At 43.1% G+C, this 15,171-nt stretch overlaps 2 protein-coding genes across 2 annotated transcripts in view; one reads left to right on the top strand and one right to left on the bottom strand.

Moving 5' to 3' along the window:
- The window catches only part of LOC115191852 (sodium/potassium/calcium exchanger 2), a 21,456-nt gene extending 18,449 nt beyond the window's left edge, over nt 1-3,007 (bottom strand). The window contains exons 1-2 of the mRNA XM_029749822.1: nt 2,916-3,007; nt 213-1,338 (exon numbers count right to left, since the gene is read on the bottom strand). Of these exons, the coding sequence (XP_029605682.1) occupies nt 213-1,154 (942 nt within the window). The 5' untranslated portion in view covers nt 1,155-1,338; nt 2,916-3,007. The remainder of the gene's footprint in view (nt 1-212; nt 1,339-2,915) is intronic.
- A 5,226-nt stretch (nt 3,008-8,233) lies between these two features.
- LOC115191853 (DNA repair protein complementing XP-A cells homolog) lies at nt 8,234-14,350 on the top strand. Its single transcript, XM_029749824.1, has 5 exons — nt 8,234-8,749; nt 9,330-9,435; nt 11,423-11,588; nt 12,718-12,835; nt 13,657-14,350. Exons 1-5 carry the CDS (start codon nt 8,458-8,460, stop codon nt 13,809-13,811), a joined length of 837 nt encoding a protein of 278 aa, XP_029605684.1. The 5' UTR covers nt 8,234-8,457; the 3' UTR covers nt 13,812-14,350.
- The last annotated feature ends 821 nt before the right edge of the window (nt 14,351-15,171 follow it).

Here is a 15,171-nt window from a genome sequence, read left to right on the forward strand (position 1 = left end):
GTGTGGCCATGCACAGGTGACATGGAGCTAAACCCAGTGTTAATCCCTGGGAAGGCAGAGGTTTTTGGCGTCTGTCTGTCCGTCTACCTGGCCCGCAGGACGACTTCTAAATACCCTTCCCTTACGCTGCACGCGAGCAGCCTCCTGCCAAAAGCAAAAGGAACGTGAGTCAAGAATACATCTGGGGAGGAAAAGGTGGCGGCAAAACTCACCTTAGGAGCGGCCTCCACCTCATCCACTTGATTCTGGCCCAATTTACTCTTTATGAAGGTCTCTACATCTGCATTGAACTTCATAAATGTCACATAACTCAAGTAGCACATCAGCAAGGCGATACTTTCCCACAGAAAGATCTGGTTATCCAAAAAGAACAGGATGAGCATCAACAGACCAATGATGTAGAAGGAGACGTCTCTAAAGAGGGGCCACCAGGTCAACTGGAGAATCTCCTTGGAGAACAACGCGCACATCCCGATGACAAACAGGATGTTGAACACGGCCGAACCCACAATGGTTCCTATGCCCACGTTGCTGTGGGAGATGAACACCCCGATGACGGAGGTGAAGAGTTCCGGGGCAGAACCCCCGGCCGCCATGAAGGTTGCCCCGGCAACGTCGTCCGAGATCTGTAGCTTCTCCGTGATCACAGTCAGGGCCGGGACAAAGAACTCGTCGCACACAATGGCTAAGGCGATGAACATGTACAACATCCCAAACATGTGCAGACAGACGGCCCCCTGCCTTCTCTCCTCCAGGTTGAAGAGATCCGTTGGGTAGTCCCCCGGGCTCATCTCATCCACGGAAGACTTCATGGCCACGGGCATGTCCTCCATCATAGAGACGTTGTGGCCTCCTTGGTGCTTGGTGGTGAGCAGAGTTCTGCGGGGGGCCGACTGCGGTAGGTCTCCCCCGGACATAGCAGCGGGGGAGGAGGAAAGTAGATCACCTCCGTTTCCATCAAGCCCAGTAGAAGAAGTAGTCCACTGGAAGGCACCCAATGAGAAGACTGTGCTGAGGGTCACGATGCTGAGGACGAAAGCTACAATCCTTATGGGCCTCAGTTTTCTCCGGACGTGGAGGTAGTGATGCCTTCTGTTCAGGGGGAAGGAGTCCTTCTGGGACCCCATGTCAGCACCTGGGAGCATCAGTTCCATCGCTGTTGCATAGGTGGAGGCTGAGGCTCAGGCTGGCTGTGAGGCTGCTCTGGCTCTGGCTGGTTTTAGCACGAGCGCTTGCCTTACAGTGTCGAGGAGAGCATAGTCCTCTAAACACAACAACCGACGGGCCCCTGATGTTCTCCAGGGTCTGGGGCATATAATGGTTTCCTCATATTAGTGTCTGGAAAACACAAACGGGGAAGAGAGAGGATTATTAAAAGGTAAATCATCACTCACATCTATAGAGATATCAACCGGCGCAATGTGAACCTTAGTTTAGACTAAGTTATAGGCCTAGGTCTAGATTTATATACACTGAGTGTACAAAACATTATGAACACCTGCTCTTTCCATGACAGATTGACCAGGTGAAATCTATGATCCCTTATTGATGTCACTTGTTAAATCCACTTCAATCAGTGTAGATGAAGAGTTGGAGACAGGTTAAAGAAGTATTTTAAAGCGTTGAGACAATTGAGAGGTATTGAGAGGTATTATGGTAGTAGGTGTAACTAAAACGCTCAACAGTTTCCTGTGTGTATCAAGAATGGTCCACCGCCCAAAGGACATCCAGCCAACTTGACACAGCTGTGGGAAGAATTGGAGTCAACATGGGCCAGCATCCCTGTGGAACGCTTTCGACACCTTGTAGAGTCCATGCCCGACGGATTTAGTCAGTTCTGAGGGCCAAAGGGGAGTGGGGATAAAATGCAATATTAGGAAGGTGTTCTTAATGTTTTGTACACTCAGTGTACAAGCCCTGTGCCCTACGCCTACCAAGGACCAGTAAGCTATAGGCCTAGTCCTTCTTTCTTTGAATTCCGCTTTAATCAAAATTGGCAAGTTACCACGGGCTAAATTGGTTTCAGGGATTATTCAGCACTATCCCAAGGACCGGTGCCGCTCATGGACCAGGGCTTGAGAAACACTGCGTTAGATCACTATTTTCTGTCCAATCTAATGTATATACTCTAGTTGGTGTGTTTGTATGTAACCATAAATGAAATGCAGCTGCGTTACCTTACAGATTAATCCTACCCAGCTATCTCTAATACATGTAAACGCGCTGATTTTAAAAAGCCTGTGCTGCTGAAAATCAAATCTCAGCTGAATGGCATTCTCACATAAATCAAAATCATTGCTTAATGAAACATAATAGATATTGATTTTGAAATATGAATACTTTGCATGAAGCAAATTATCTCAAATACATTCGGTTGACTTGATTACGGTTTGATTTCTCCATGTACCTGTGTCAGTACCCATCAAGCTTTGCTTAACCAAGCTTAGCCTAGGCTATTATGATTATCAAAACCTTGGGGAAGTGTCTTGAAAATCTTTCCGATATCTTTAAAACATGCATCTATTAGTGTGGTTGTGACAGAGCAGATATCTAAAAGCAGAAGTCGTGTGTTAGGTGAGGTGATAGGTGATAGCTGCTTAGAATTGTTAAACCAATTAGGCTAATTTAAAACCTCCAAGCTTACAGTTCACATTTTTTTTACTGGCAATTTCCCCCAACGACAAGACTCAAAACGAATGTAAAACAATGTAAACAGCAAATATATCCTTAGATCAACAATGAGCCCTATTCTGTTGCATAATTGCATGACACAGACCAAAGCCAATCAACTAACCACCTAGTTCATCTCGCAAACCACCATCCAAACCAATGCAATATCAAACGGAACAATATCTGCAGAACAAAAATAAATCCTCACAAAACAATGCATAACTGAAATAAAAATAATAATTTACCACACTTGCAGTCTCCTGTTGGATGCTGTAAAGAAGAAAAAAGGTAGGTGGTGAGGAATTTGCCAGTAAAGCAAATCCTGAGTGACAAGTTCCTATAGGCTCCAACTGTAGACTGTGAATAGCTAATGTAAATCTGCTCTAAGATTTCCTTAGCACCGAAGGGGTGGAGCTTACAGACACTAACAGTCAATCCTGTGGTGAGGTGACTCCTCCCCCTCTGCCTTGTGTACCTGCCTACCCGGCCACGTGACAGGAATCAACCTCTTCTGTCTTTATTTGACTTGAGGTGAAAATGTGAGATCATGTTGCTAGAAAGACCAGAACCCAACCCTGTTGATAGGCCTCATCCTACCAGGCCATCGTATTGTAGCCTGGCCTCAAAGACTAGACGTAACATAGTCAATGTAAATCTATGGCTCTCAAATTAGTATCATATGTTATGTTTGGTATGGTTACATAAGACAGTTTGTATAGTGTAATAACCAAAAGAGCTCTACCAGTAGGTTGATACACATACACTAAATGACCAGTATGTGGACACCTGCTTGTCGAACATCTCATTCCAAAATCATGGTCATTAATATGGAGTTGGTCCCCCTTTTGCTACTATAACCGCCTCCACTCTTCTGGGAAGGCTTTCCACTAGATGTTGGAACATTGCGACGGGGACTTGCTTCCATTCAGCCACAAGAGCATTAGTGAGCACTGATGTTGGGCGATTAGGCCTGGCTCACAAATCTGCGTTACAGTTCCTCCCAAAGGTGTTCAATGGGGTTGAGGTCAGGGCTCTGTGCAGGCCAGTCAAGTTCTTCCACACCGATCTCGACAAACCATTTCTGTATGGACCTCACTTTGTGCACAGGGGCGTGGTCATGCTGAAACAGGAAGGAGCCTTCCCCAAATTGTTGCCACAAAGTTGGAAGCACAGAACTGTCCAGAATGTCATTGTATGCTGTAGAGTTAAGATTTCCCTTCACTGGAACTAAGGGGCCTAGCCCGAACCATGAAAAACAGCCCCAGACTGTTATTCCTCCTCCACCAAACTTTACAGTTAGCACTATGCATTGGGGCAGGTAGCGTTCTCCTGGCATCCACCAAACTCAGATTGGTAAAGCGTGATTCATCACTCCAGAGAACGCGTTTCCACTGCTCCAGAGTCCAATGGCAGCGAGCTTTATACTACTCCAGCCGAGGCTTGGCATTGCGCATGGTGATCTTAGGCTTGTGTGCGGATGCTCGGCCATGGAAAACCATTTCATGAAGCTCCTGACGTTGCTTCCAGAGGCATTTTGGAATTGGTAGTGAGCGTGCGCTTCAGCACTCGGCGGTCCCGTTCTGTAAGCTTTTGTGGCCTACCACTTCGCAGCTGAGCCATTGTTGCTCCTAGACGTTTCCACTTCACAATAACAACATTTACAGTTGGCCAGCACAGTTGGCCAGCACAGGGCCAACCTTCCAATAGGACAACGACCATAAAGCACACAGCCAAGACAACGCAGGAGTGGCTTCGGGACAAGTCTCTGAATGTCCTTGAGTGGCCCAGCCAGTGCCTGGACTTGAACCCGATCAAACATCTCTAGAGAGACCAGAAAATAGCTTTGCAGTGATGCTCCCCATCCAACCTGACAGAGCTTGAGAGGATCTGCAGAGAAAAATGGGATAAAATCCCCAAACAAAGGTGTGCCAAGCTTCTAGCATCATACCCAAGAAGACTTGAGGCTGTAATCACTGCCAAAGGTGCTTCAACAAAGTACTGAGTAAAGGGTCTGAATACCCAGAGTCAGATGAACTCGTGGATACCATTTGTATGTCTTTGTGTCCAGTATGACTGATGTTAGAGGTAGTTTCATGAGCCAATGCTAACTAGCATTAGCGCAATGACTGGAAAATTATAGCGCAATGACTAGAAGTGTAATCCTCCAGTCATTGCACTAACGCTAGTTAGTAACTTCCTTCAAACTGCACGCATATACATACAAATGGTATCCACGAGTTCATTTGACTCTGGGGAAGTAGATAAAGGGCCTCATTGCCAAAATCCCGAAGTATCCCTTTAAGTAAGTAAGCCTTGTCTGAGCCAGAACGGCCCAAAGAGCAGGAGCCTATCTCCTGATTGCTTTATCTACCTTTAATTGAAAGCACTGACTGTAAGTCGCTTTGGATGGAGCGTCTGCTAAACGACCAAAATGTAAATGTACTACAATTGTTGCACATTTTCAAAGACATAGCTTTCGGTAAAGGAAATGTTTATTATGTTTTCTGTGGTAACGTCAGTGGACTTTAGACTCATTGAGATGCTTTTTTATTTTTATAAAGGAAAATAAAATAATATCTGGTTTAAAATACAATGTCACCAAGACTTAAAAGCCACACTGTGTTCGCTATAGACCTACAGTACCAGTCCATGTGTAGAATTGGGCGTCTGTCAAAGACCTGTCCTTTCGGAGGCTCAGTGTCATATGGCGCTGTAGGTAAGCAGACTCAGGGATGGACAGAGGGCAGGAGGGGGGGTTGTATTAGAATCCTTCCAACAGCTTCTTCTTCTTCTTCTTCTTCTTCTGGAGACTAAAGCTGGTGGTGGTGAGGTCAGGCTAAACACGTGAGCCATTAGTGCTGTAATGCTCTGCTGCCTCTCTGCTGAAGGTGAGCTCAACTTATCTGACCTGTACTGGCTCTCTTCAGGTCTCTCTCTTGTCCCCCCTCCCCCCATGGCCCCTTACATAGGCAGGCCGTGAGGCAGCAGTTAGCCATCACCTGTTAGAAAGGTAGAATGAGGTAAAGAAGACGGGACATACATGTTTGTTCTGCTGTGTGCCTGTTCTTTGGCTGTGAACCTGTTGGCGGTACAATTGCCTGCATATGGATTTCAGTACAGGAAGCGTGAGCCTTTTGACACAGAAATCTTTACAGAATTAATACATTACATGGTTTTCAAACCTGCTCCATAGGATCGGTGGGTCCCCCACGGGACGGTTGAGCTAACGTAGGCTAATGCGATTAGCATGAGGTTGTAAGTAACAAGAACATTTCCCAGGACATAGACATATCTGACATTGGCAGAAAGCTTAAATTCTTGTTAATCTAACTGCACTGTCCAATTTACAGTAGCTATTACAGTGAAAGAATACCATGCTATTGTTTGAGGAGAGTGCACAGTTTTGAACTTGAAAAGTTATTAATAATCAAATGAGGCACATTTGGGCAGTCTTGATACAACATTTTGAACAGAAATGCAACGGTTCATTGGATCAGTCTAAAACTTTGCACATACGCTGCTGCCATCTAGTGGCCAAAATCTAAATTGCACCTGGGCTGGAATAATACATTATGGCCTTTCTCATGCATTTCAAAGATGATGGTACAATTTTGTGTTTTTAAACAGTTGTTTTTTTCTTTGTATTATCTTTTACCATATCTAATGTTGCTCTTGCTCTTGTCTATTACCGTGCCGAGATAAAATAATATGCTCATGACTTTTATAAGTATAAGAAGGTACTGTATAGTAGAAGTATAGGATAGAAGTGTAGTAGAGAAGGGCACTAGTTACAGGAGGCTGGTGAGGGGAGGACGGCTCATAATACAGTCTTGAATGGAGTGAATGGAATGGTATCAAACACATGGAAACTATGTGCTTGATACCATTCATTCCATTCCAGACAGTATTATGAGCCCGTCCTCCCCAATTAATGTGCCACCAGCCACCTGTGTTACTAGTATACAGCTAAACTGCTTTACAGGTTAGGTTACTTTGTCCATAACTTTGAAGCTGACCTTGGTTAGGCCTATGAAACCGGCCATCACGGCTATATTAAGACGAACCAAGGCAGGCTAAATATATTACATAACGGGCTAAATTGTCATTTAATGTCATTTAAGGTAGAACTCTTATAATGCTCAAACTGAGGTGTAGTAAAAAACAGGATTCTTATTTTCCTTTAAATGTGAAATTATATTTATTATATTTATAATTTTTTATAGGCATATAAGGTCAATGCCAATTTGTCAATCCCAAGCGTTCAAAGTTACTGCATGAAGCAATGATATTATTGACATTGGGACCACAAGCACATGGAATACCGATATAGCCCACAGTAAGTCTCCATTTAACACTGAATTGAACTGTCTTCTATTCGTGATCCCATAAAAGACAGTGTTATACTTCTAATATACGGGGGAATATAGTCCATATTCTAGTATATTGGCAGCGCTCGCCGTGATACCCTGAAAAGAGCAATAGATTAATGCAACTCTGTGAAAATGAGATTAAGATCGGTAATGACTAAAGCTCCTGTGCTGCACTGCTTTAAATAGATGCTAAGCATTGTGTATGGACACCCTTAATGGGTTACTGCAGTGGTTATTCAAACTTTTTTAACGGGGACCCTATTTTTTCCGCCCGAATTTTTGGGGACCCCATTCCACCCCAAATCACATGACACAACCTAAAATCAGTCAATTTAGGTTTTTACATCAACAAATAACCTTCAATTCATTACATTTTCATCTCTTATCTAAATTAAATACATTTACTCAATAAAATGTCATTTTTAAAATGATATTTCTCAGAAACGTTTGTATATTGTCTCATCCAATAATCTGTACTCTTAATGTTTTGTTCCTTTAAAAAATCAATATATGTATTGTTTTTTGGGCCTCCCCACTGCAGTTCCCCCAGTGGGGTCGTGACCCCTACTTTGGTTACTGTGAGAATGACCCTATGTTGCTAGGTGGGAACCATTACCAGATTAGCCTATCTATGGGGCGGCAGGTAGCCAAGTGGTTAAAGCATTGGACTAGTTACCGAAAGGATGCAAGATCAAATCCCCGAGCTGACAAGGTACAAATCTGTTAATCTGCCCCTGAACAAGGCAGTTAACCCACTGTTCCTAGGCCATCATTGAAAATAAGGATTTGTTCTTAACTGACTTGCCAAGTAAAATAAAAAAAATGTGTGGACTACCTGATTCTTTGGAAGGAAAGAGAACAGGGTGGGTCATAATACAAGTTAATTAAAAACAGAGAATGAACATTTATAATGAACAAGACAACAGCCACTGCAGGTAGAGTCAGAGCCATATGTTTAGCTCTTTACCAAGCAGAGATATTGCTACAGCAAGCCAATTACATCAGATATGGCACATTGCCACTGGGTCTTTCAGGATATGGACCAGCAATGAAGGACATGGACAGGAAGGAACAGGATAAAGCTGTGAATACCTATTAGTGCTGGGTGGGGATGGTATATGTCCGCTCTTCGGCGACACCTCGCGGTCACATAGAGAAGCTGCATCAGTTTCATAACAGCACTTTTATTTTGACATTATAACAACCCGGAAGTTGGTTGTGCGACCGACAAATGGCAGCCGCCGGTAACTCGAACACACCGCGGTGTCCACGGGTTAAAACTAGAAACACAAACAATTGTACCCCTCTTAGAGCTCTGCCAGCTGTCTTGCTGGTAAACAACTTTACTTAATTGCAATTTCCAAGACGCTGGAGAGTTTAGCCTACAGCTAAGTTAGTTAGTGCATGCTTTTTTGCGATGGATCTGTTGGAGCCTCCCACGCCGGTGAAGGATAATGCTTCTTCTCCTTCGGAGTCCAAAGCCAAGAACTGCGATCTGTCCCCCGCGATGCGAGCCAAGATCGAACGAAACAGACAGCGGGCTCTGATGCTGAGGCAAGCCCGACTTGCCAGCAGACCATCGGCAGGAGAAGGGGGTGGAACCTCGGCTAAAGTCGCTAAGATAGTCGACTCTGGAGGTGGGTTCTTCATTGATGAAGAAGAGGAGGGACAGGAGGAGCAAAGGACAAAGGAAGTGGTGCTTCAACCAGGTATGTGCATTTATAGTCAATCAAAAATGTCAGGGGGGAAGTATTCATATTTGTTGCATGACGTAAACTTCAGACGTAATCTCATCTCCTCTGTATGTTTGGTGTAACAAAGGAAGATGCATTGTTTGTTCATGTGCGCCCTCTTGTGGATTCATGTAATACCACATGCCAGTTGCTGAGTGGAGTCACTTTCTTTCAATCAGGTATTACAGATTATAAATTATGTCCATAATACATTATTTATGGCACAGTGACAACCAACAAACCACTATCTGAATGACTAGTAGATACTTGTTTTACTGACAAGACACCTTGGCTGTCCTCTCTTCCTAGGCTGACCTCTCTTCCTAGCACTCTCTCTCTGCATTGATTATGATTCTGGATACATGTGTGTGTGTGTGCGCTGAAATGACTCAAATGTAATAATTTAAGTGTAGTAGTAGTAGTAGTATTGTATTGTTGAGCCTGGGTGCCAGTCTGCTTGGCATCACAATTCCATAAGTAGTCTCTGCGCTCTTGAAAACTAACTGGCATTCTGGCTAGTGTTGAGTTCTACTGCTCTCTCTGACTGTCTTCCTAGCCCCGGTGATAGAGACAGACTATCTGCTGTGTGATGACTGTGACAAGCCGTTTATGGATTCCTACCTCAGCAGCGGCTTCGATCTGGCAGTCTGTGACAACTGCAGGTAAAAGTCTTCTTGTGTCAATGACAACCAACACAAATAACGATATTGTTATAATATATATATTATTGTACAGTGTGCTTCTCATAATAGTGTTCACATACAGTACCAGTCAAAAGTTTGGACACACCTACTCATTCAAGGGTTTTTCTTTATTTTCTACATTGTACAATAATCGTGAAGACATAAACTATGCAATAACACATGGAATCATGTAGTAAGTAACCAAAAAAGTTAAACAAATCAAAATATATTTGAGATTCTTCAAAGTAGCCACCCTTTGCCTTGATGACAGCTTTGCACACTTAGCATTCTCTCAACCAGCTTCATCAGGAATGCTTTTCCAACAGTCTTGAAGAAGTTCCCACATATGCTGAGCACTTGTTGGCTGCTTTTCCTTCACTCTGCGGTCCAACTCATCCCAAGCCATCTCAATTGGGTTGAGGTCAGGTGATTGTGGAGGCCAGATCATCTGATGCAGCACCACATCACTCTCCTTCTTGGTCAAATAGCCCTTAGCCTAGAGGTGTGTTGGGTCATTGTCCTGTTGAAAACCAAATGATAGTTCCACTAAGCGCAAACCAGATGGGATGGCGTATCACTGCAGAATGGTGTGGTAGCCATGCTGGTTAAGTGTGCCTTGAATTCTAAATACATCATTGACAGTGTCACCAGCAAAGCACCATCACACCACCTCCATGCTTCACGGTGGGAACCACACATGCGGAGATCATCCGTTCACCTACTCTGCGTCTCACAAAGACACAGCGTTTGGAACCAAAAATCTCAAATTTGGACTCATCATACCAAAGGACAGATTGCCACCCGTCTAATGTCCGTTACTCGTGTTTCTTGGTCCAAGCAAGTCTCTTCTTCTTATCTTATTGGTGTCCTTTATTAGTGGTTTCTTTGCATCAATTCGACCATGAAGGCCTTATTCACGCCGTCTCCTCTGAACAGTTAACGTTGAGATGTGTCTGTTACTTGAACTTTGTGAAGCAAACTCTAATGAACTTATCCTCTGCAGCAGAGGTAACTCTGGGTCTTCCTTTCCTGTGGTGGTCCTCATGAGAGCCAGTTTCATCATAGCGCTTGAAGAAAATTTCAAAATTCTTGAAATGTTCCGGACTGACTGACTTTTATGTCTTAAAGTAATGATGGACTGTCATTTCTCTTTGCTTATTTGAGCTGTTCTTGCCATAATATGGACTTGGTCTTTTACAAAATATAGTTATCTTTTGTATACCACCCATACCTTGTCACAACACAACTGGTTGGCTCAAACGCATTAAGAAGGAAAGAAATTCCACAAATGTAACTTTGAACAAGGCACACCTGTTAATTGTAACGCATTCCAGGTGACTACCTCATGAAGCTGGTTGAGCGAATGCCAAGAGTGTGCAAAGCTGTCATCAAGGCAAAGGGTGGCTACTTTGAAGAATCTCAAATATAAATATATTTAGATTTGTTTAACACTTTTTTTTGGTTACTACATGATTCCATATGTGTTATTTCATAGTTTTGATGTCTTTGCTATTATTGTACAATGTAGAAAATAGTAAAAATAAAGAAACCCTTGAATGAGTAGGTGTGTCTAAACTTTTGGTACTGTATGCGCAGGACAAGTTGATCACTATAACAGGTTTACTATAACCACATTCACCATAAAAACATTTTTTATTTAACTAGGCAAGTCAGTTAAGAACAAATTCTTATTTGATGACGGCCTACCGGGGAACAGTGGGTTAACTGCCTTGTTCAGGGGCAGAACAACAGATTTTTACCTTGTCAGCTCAGGGATTCGATCCAGCAACCTTTCGGTTACTAGTCCAACGCTCTAACCACTAGGCTACCTGCACTGCAGTATTACATACAGTGCTTTAACTTCCGTTGTATTGCATTGTGCTTCAATGGTAAGAGGATGCCAAAATGCATCTGAAGAGGTATTCTATCTTGTCTTCCCTCTGTTAATGTCCCCCCCCCCCATCAGAGACAACGAGGTGAAACACAAGCTGATATCCCGTACGGAGGCTAAGCAGCTCTACCTACTGAAGGACTGTGACCTGGACAAGAGGGAGCCAGTGCTGAGGTTTGTCCTGAGGAAGAACCCACACAACCCTCACTGGGGAGACATGAAACTCTACCTCAAGCTGCAGGTAGGACGAGCTAACCGATACCAACCATCGCTGGTTCTAACCGGCTGCTTTCCCTTAGCCTGGTAAAACCAGATTGAACACGCTGCTCTCACCAATATTGTTTCAATCAGTTTGAATGCCAGGCTAGCTTTCCCTCACCTTGTCCTCAACTGACTGCCACTGTACCAGTTTTCCCCTACTATTGTTTGTTTACCTCTACCTGGGCTTGTCTATAAGAACTGTGTTCAGTTTCAAAATGTTGCATGCATTTCTTAATGATGAATGCCTATTTAATGGTAAATACACTATCGTTCAAAAGTTTGGGGTCACTTAGAAATGTCTTTGTTTTTGAAAGAAAAGCTTTTTTATTTCTTTTGTCCATTAAAATAGCATCAAATTGATCAGAAATACAGTGTAGACATTGTTAATGTTGTAAATGACTATTGTAGCTGGAAACAGCTGATTTTGTTTTAAATGGAATATCTACAGAGGCCCATTATCAGCAACAATCACTCCTGTGTTCCAATGGCATGTTGTGTTAGTTAATCCAAGTGTATCATTTTAAAAGGCTAATTGATCATAAGAAAACCCTTTTGCAATTATGTTAGCACAGCTGCAAACTGCTGTTCTGATTAAAGAAGCAATAAAACTGGCCATCTTTAGACTAGTTGAGTATCTGGAGCATCAGCATTTGTGGGTTCGATTACTGGCTCAAAATGGCCAGAAACAAAGAACTTTCTTCTGAAACTCGTCAGTTTATTCTTGTTCTGAGAAATGAAAGCTATTACATGCAAGAAATTGCCAAGAAACTGAAGATCTCGTACAACGCTGTGTACTACTCCCTTCACAGAACAGCACAAACTGGCTCTAACCAGAATAGAAAGAGGAGTGGGAGGCCCTGGTGCACAACTGGGCAAGAGGACAAGTACATTAGTGTCTAGTTTGAGAAACTGCCTAGAAGGCCAGCGTCCCGGAGTCGCCTCTTCACTGTTGACGTTGAGACCGGTGTTTTGCGGGTACTATTTAATGAAGCTGCCAGTTGAGGACTTGTGAGGCGTCTGCTTATCAAACTTTTCTAAACTTTTTATGTTGCTTGACCCAGCTGTATTTAGGTTAGGTCAGTAAACATGATGTTGTGCTGTGTTTCCAGGTGGAGAAGCGCTCCTTAGAGGTGTGGGGCTCCGAGGAGGCCCTGGAGGAGGCCAAGGAGGCCAGAGAGGAGAACAGGGAGGTGCAGAAGCAGAAGCGCTTCAACAAAAAGGTTAAAGGTCAGTAACACTGTTTTCTGATCCTCACTCAGACACAGTGCCATCTCAATAAATAAGTCACTGTAATAGGAATTCTCAGATTAGCAATTGTTGGTAAAGTTAATGTTTAAAAATCTAGTTGCAACAGGGAGACATCATCCAGCACAGAAGCGGAGAAAATGTCTAACTGGCCTCTTGGAGACAGGTCCTTTATATCCTAATCAGACAGCACCAAATGTTCTGGAAACACCAGCCTGAGAGTCTTGTAGTCACAGAACATCATCAATACAATACAACAGTGAATAATCAGTGTCCTTGTACATCCAGTCTGGTGTCAACCACCATCAACAGATATGACAATAATCCATAACATTCACTATCAAGTCTAGTGACCATCAACCTGCACCTTGAGGGTCACAAATAGAACAATGGAAATAATGTGTCTTAAAGGGAAAAGATATTTACATGCTAAACATTGTATGAATCACTCTAAACTGAATATGAACTTTAGTGATCTTAAATTTCCCCATTAGTCACCTTTTCTCGTTACAAAACTCAGAGATATACAGTAACATAGAGAAAACACTAGCACCTCCAGTGGATTATAGAAAGCAGGTTATTGTTTTATTTCTTCATTATTGACTTCAAACGAAAAAGCTACTGTGCTTGCCCTTTTTTGGGGGGGGCTTTATTGCGCTTATGTATCAGAAGGCTGTAAACACAAAAACACAAGTGAAACTGGCAAACGGGTGTGCAGGTTTTTCTTTTGTCTTTATTGAATAATTCCTACACACCTGTTACTGATCATTAATTGGATTGTTCTTTTTCTCTGTTGTGACCAGAGCTCCGCCGCGCGGTGAGGAGCAGCGTGTGGACAAAGGACACCAGTGCTCACCAGCACGAGTACGGCCCTGAGGAGCTAGTGGATGAGGAGGAGGATCTCTACAGGAAGGTCTGTAACACCTGTGGACATGAACTGACCTATGAGAAGATGTAGCCTAGTGTCCTTTAAACCGTATCCCAGAGGCTCACAGGGTGAGTTCTTTTTTTTTCTTCTGGACCACTGATGATACACCTGACATGTAAACTGAGATTCAAATGACTGATACCTCAAGACACATGTCTTGAAGCTGAAGCATGGAGGCTGACCTGAAATCATCTCAGCACCTGCCATACACAAAGAATCCACAAGAGGGCATAAATACATCAACACATTTGTACAGAGAAACATTGCAGTGCTCAGAAGCTGGTCGTAGCTGTTATGCTATATTATCAACTGTCTAGCATGTTAACTTCCATTTTGTATTGACCGTTTCTAAGATCATGTAATGTGTAGAAGGATCTGCATGTGCACAATAAATATATTTTTTCCATAATGTGATCACTTTTGCATCTGTACTTGACTCGTTTTAGATCTGTAAACAATCTGTAAAACAAATGTGCTGTTTTGTGCCCTTGGTGAAGATGGATGAATTATTGTATTAATCCAGAATCAAGAAATTGATTTCGTTTGCATAAAATTCATTTCAAATGGTAGTCGACTGTCTTTGCTTTCTGTTGCAGAATCACGCTGTAAGTGATGGGGTCGTTTTATGATCTGCGTTGTTAGATTTTGGTCGCCTGCTCCAATCCGTGCTCATACTTTGAATATTTTGTGGGCAATTTATTTCTGAAGCGACCTCCGGTCACAACCACCTGCACATGGTTCATCTAATGAGTGAAGGACTCCGTAGTCCAGACATCACTAGTCTAAAGGGAGCGACTGACAAGGTACAAAATGACTCCACCATTTTTCATTTGAATTGTATTATTTTGTCCAACAATCTAGTTAATGTGACACGCATCGTCTGTCTGTCTGTCTTTGCAAATGAAAGCTGCTTCACAGTAGTTATTGGATGTGACTCAGCATGTCGCACTATATCACTATATCAATAAATGCAGTGCTTCATGGTTTACTTTTTATTAAGGGGGGTGGGGGGACAGGGGGGGGGGGCGGGTCTAAAGCAGGATCATCAACTACATTCAGCCAATTTCTTTCCATACAATTTCTAGACTGCAAATTGACCGCAAGAAGCCCAAACAGATATATTTGACTAAAACATAATCATTTCCAACATTGCTTACATTTTGTATACGATCACATCTCTATTATGGGTGGGAATACTTGGGAACAGATTTCCAACATGAAAATCACTTTTTGCACAGAAAACTTGGGGAGCCGAATAAAACCATGCACGGGCAATAGTTTAGGGCGCCAGTTGGGGGATCCTGGCCTAAAGGCTACTGTAGGCATGCGGCCTACCTAAAATGTGAGTACAGGCTTGTACTGAATTGTTTCAAAGAGGTGTCCTGTCCAG

Source organism: Salmo trutta, chromosome 4, assembly GCF_901001165.1.
Source record: "Salmo trutta chromosome 4, fSalTru1.1, whole genome shotgun sequence".
NCBI lineage: Eukaryota > Metazoa > Chordata > Actinopteri > Salmoniformes > Salmonidae > Salmo > Salmo trutta.

Bases quoted from the DNA above. Each gene is read 5' to 3' on its own strand.
- LOC115191853 (XM_029749824.1), top strand. From the start codon at position 8,458: ATGGATCTGTTGGAGCCTCCCACGCCGGTGAAGGATAATGCTTCTTCT. The intron at 8,750-9,329 runs GTATGTGCATTT...CTGTCTTCCTAG, and splicing joins GGAAGTGGTGCTTCAACCAG to CCCCGGTGATAGAGACAGAC. The intron at 11,589-12,717 runs GTAGGACGAGCT...CTGTGTTTCCAG, and splicing joins AACTCTACCTCAAGCTGCAG to GTGGAGAAGCGCTCCTTAGA.